Source organism: Primulina huaijiensis, unplaced genomic scaffold, assembly GCF_012295235.1.
Source record: "Primulina huaijiensis isolate GDHJ02 unplaced genomic scaffold, ASM1229523v2 scaffold207990, whole genome shotgun sequence".
NCBI classification, from domain to species: Eukaryota; Viridiplantae; Streptophyta; class Magnoliopsida; order Lamiales; family Gesneriaceae; genus Primulina; species Primulina huaijiensis.
Window position 1 is genome coordinate 389 of NW_027355087.1, and position 4,306 is coordinate 4,694.

A 4,306-nucleotide genomic window follows, 5' to 3' on the forward strand; every position below is an offset into this window, starting at 1 on the left:
TTTGATGCGATGCAATAACCGAAAGTTAAACGAGAGATATATTTGAATTTTTTGTGGGGTGTTTTTTTTTTAGATTTTGACAAAAATATAATATATTTTTATTTCACATGACTTTTGTGATACCGTTCTGCGGATATTTATTCATGAAATATGTCAACTCTGCTCATATTTATAATAAAAAATATTTTTTTCGTAAGTGACCCAAATGAGAGATATGTATCACAAAATTGACTCGTGAGACCGTTCACAAAAGTTTTTGTGATTTTTATATTGTCAATTTTGAACTTTCTATTTTTGTGAAACATTGTTTTCCCCGAATATTGTAGATACATATTTTTTTTGGTGGTGTTCTATATAGAATAGATATGGATGTGGTTTTGGTTAACGAAGTTGGTCGAATTCGAATAAAAAATATTTGGTTTCTTTGCCGATTCTGTGTGAATCAATAGGAGTTATGAACAACTTATGATTTCATTGAGCACTATAAACATGTAAAATTGTTTGCCTGGTAACAGCTAGATAGGAATGGAATGGAATGGAATGCCTTTGAGAAATTTACAAGTTTTGCCAGAATTAAAACTAGCACTGTACAGTTCATCCATCGATCATCTTGCCTCAAAACTGTGCCGCTCCTTGAATCTATACATAAATTAATCGACAACCGTTAGGTTATTTTATGAGATCGAGTGCGTGCCGCCGCGTATATCTCCATTTATCTGTCAGAAAATGTATCATCCGAACCTGCATGCATGTCTGTGGATGCTCCTAAGAATTTAAGGGAGACCTGGAAGATTTTGCATGATTATTTAGGCCACACTCTGGATCAAAATCCACTGGAATATTCATTATAACTCGTGTCTGGTGAAACTTGCTCATCTTCTGATGGCAATTCATCTTTATAATGTCTACTGTTGTCCTTTGCTTCAGAGTACTTTTCACAGATGCAAGTCTGCGGATTTTCGTGGAATACAGTACCCTTTCCTGGCTTCACCTCATCAGCCTCTCCCATGAAACCAACTTGGGATTTTCTCACCTGCGAGGCGAATCCATCCCATCCCATTCGGTGTCGATCATGAAATAATCGATACAGCTTCCTTGCGTTAGGACGAATTGTTGGCTTGTGTCCAAAATATCTCCTGCAATAATTAAAGAAGACGTTATTTATCGGAGGAGTTAATGACTGACCATGCATAAAAAAAGAGTACTGACCAATAATTACCTCCTCCCAGCTAGTATTCTTGCCATATTTCCATTGTTATTCGCCACGAAAACATCACTTTCATCGCAAACAATGAAGTCCAATGCAGCCATGCGAGAGGAATGCGGTGAAAACTCTGCTAGCTCTTCCTTGCTTGCAAGGCTCTCTTTAGTGTGGAAATTTGGGAAGAGGGCTTTCAGAGGTGCTAGTGTTTCATCACCTCCATATACTTCCCCTGACGCTACGTACATATGCACATCGCTCCCGAATCCTAATGCTCTCAACATCAGTCCAACTTCCTCAGGACTAAGAGGGCACTTTCCATTCTTTCGTTCCTTGTCGGGATTTTTAGTCTGCAATATTTAATGCCAATGGTAATCATATATACAATGATCAAAACTTTTGATGGGGCTATATACATAGGAGGCCCGACTTACAGGTAAAGTAGTCCATCTCTTTCGTATCACCCCAAGTTCTTTTATTTCTTTCTCTCCACCACCATAATAGCATCCAGAGAATGCCAGCATATCGGATTCGTATCTGTCACATTAAAAGCTAGCCAACTCTTAGCACGAATGCGGAATACTCTGTGTATGAATGTTAATCATACATCGCAAATAATGCTTAAGTTTTATGTATACCTTAAATGCAGAGCAACAAAATGTTTGCTTTTCATTCTCATTCTATCCGTCAGTTTCCTGCCCATCTCAAGAATAGGATCAGTGTACTTCAAAGCATGGTAGTTAACTCTACATCTCAGTTTCTGTAAATCCACGTCCAGCCGATTGGACAGCCTGTAATCAAACTTTGTAAGCCGAACTGCCTGCACCTAAAGGGAGACGCAATATATCGAGTGCTTTAGTGCTTGTATGAGTTGTATCTCCATGAATCAAAGAAGGAAATGACATTTAGCATATACCCACATGCTTTTCGTTAAACTTGGGCAAGATACGAGTCCGGTAGCATTCTGGATCGCATTTCCTCGGAACACGCATAGTTACGACATTTCCTGCTTCATGTGGAAGCTCTTGTACAATTTTGACATCTTTTGATAGAGATGTCTTGAACCAGGCCACGTCAAAGATCTCAGAGAAGTTACTGCAGGGAAAAGAAATCTGAAAGTTAGCCATATAATGCACCTTAATTTTCACGAATGAATACGTTACGTTGAAAGAGTGAAACAATCGATCAACCTGCTATCCTTCCAGAAAGATTTTTTGTCCAACATAGGAACAACCAGGTGGGCATTCAATATATAGGCTGCGACCACAGCATCAGTTATCTGTGAACTCAAGAGGTAACATTTGAATTATCGAACATATGTAAAACCCAAGAGTTAAAACGCATGATTTATGAGACTTACCCCTGTTCTTTGTTGATTTAAACCTCCACTCGCTTCGATCAACAAGTACCTATTAGGTTCTGTGTTCGTTTCAGCTGCTGCAGTGGGTAAAATACAGCTGAAATCAGAATGAGCTCTAAGATCTTATTTATAATAAAGTTGTGGCGCAGTTCAGTGAATAGACTTAATTCGGAGACAATTGAATCTGATCTATTCGACCGCAATCTAGCTATCCATATCATGAAGATTTAACTATTTTATGCTGTGATTCTTCAATACAGATGAATCTGTTTCGTTCAATTGCAATATGGCTGTCCAAATTTCATCACTTGGCATTGGTACACATTGTTATGACGAACATCTTCTCTGGATGAATCAAACTAGTCCGATTGCAATCAATCGAACTGATCTAATTATAACTATTTATGACTCATTATGGGTGTTCATGTCTTTATGATGTATCTCGACAGATTGCAAAGTAAACTTCTTAAGCTCAATGTGACCTTCGCGATGCGCGTGAGTGCGGCTCGGTCTCTGTCTCAAGTTCTAGCTTGCTTTGATGGTGCTATGCATCATCATGACCGCTTGTCATATTGGCTACTTAATGAAACTTGACTTATTATAACCTTGAAATATCATATCATATAAACCAGAGTTATTAATCTCATATTTTATATATATATAGTGGGATAAAAGACTTCTTCACCTTCCGCCCACTTCAATTATTGGCCAAAATTGGGCTAAACCAATTTTCCTACTTCTTTCTTATTGTTTGGTTCTTGCTGTACATATGCATGAGTACATACATGATCTCTGTCTCTAATATATAAACGAGTAGAGGGACTGTAACATACTGCTAAAGTCATGGCTGGCGTTGCTGCATCCGTAAAACAAACCGGATTCTTTCGAACTCCATAACTCACGGCCTATGCTTCCTCCATTCATCTACAATTCACAAACAACAACAACGATCATGCCAGTGTTGCTAACATATATACAGTTCTAAAGAACAAAATATCGTCTTTAGATATTCACCGGAACGCGAAAAACATTTTCGCCCTCCACGTTCATCTCAACGTCAAGTATTCCATCATAAACCTTCATAAACAATAAATAAATGAATACAACATCAGATATACAGAAAGTGATCAATAACCAAAGAAACAGAAAATATTATCGTTGACATACAGAGGTGTTAAGCAAGCTTAGATGGCGAGGACGGCGGTCGGTGAAGAGGGGCGGAGACAGAAACGAAAGGAGGGCAAAAAGAAGCAGTAAACACCCGGTGGCGGCGGATAGAAGAGGAAAAAAGCGGTGGCGGTGATGCCGGCGCCGGCGGATGACAAAAGTGTGCAGAACTTGGAGTCCAATCAATGATTCCTTGTGCTTTTTGTTCATCTTCATGCAGGCTAGCTAAGCACTGTTGGCGGAGGAAATTAGAGAATACCCAAAAACACGATGTCGAGGATTTTTGCCGACCGGCGTTGAAAGATTATCGTATTTTGAATATATTGTATATGTTGTACGTGCGCCCAACGACGACATTAGCGAGTAAAACTGTTCAAACAAGGTAGAGGACTTTGTCTTACAGTTAAATATACGTTCGTAGATATCGAGGAAGGAAGAATATTTTTTCTTAATTATTCCGAAAAATGGCGTATATATGATAGCATGAAATTTTGGGTTTGAGATATTGAAGTCGTCTTATCTCAAAATTATTTGTAATTTTATTTATAAATCATATATATAAGTTGATTAGGTGTGTA

General features: G+C 38.3%; 1 protein-coding gene across 1 annotated transcript; it reads right to left on the reverse strand.

Moving 5' to 3' along the window:
* Positions 1-484: 484 nt before the first annotated feature.
* On the reverse strand, positions 485-4,215 carry LOC140966793 (protein ROOT HAIR SPECIFIC 17-like). The gene is made up of 10 exons (XM_073427055.1): positions 3,729-4,215; positions 3,576-3,638; positions 3,395-3,485; positions 2,562-2,638; positions 2,392-2,480; positions 2,122-2,296; positions 1,840-2,027; positions 1,636-1,738; positions 1,220-1,551; positions 485-1,136 (listed from the first exon to the last, which is right to left on the reverse strand). Exons 1-10 carry the CDS (start codon positions 3,942-3,944, stop codon positions 824-826), a joined length of 1,647 nt encoding a protein of 548 aa, XP_073283156.1. The 5' UTR covers positions 3,945-4,215; the 3' UTR covers positions 485-823.
* Between the last annotated feature and the right edge of the window lie 91 nt (positions 4,216-4,306).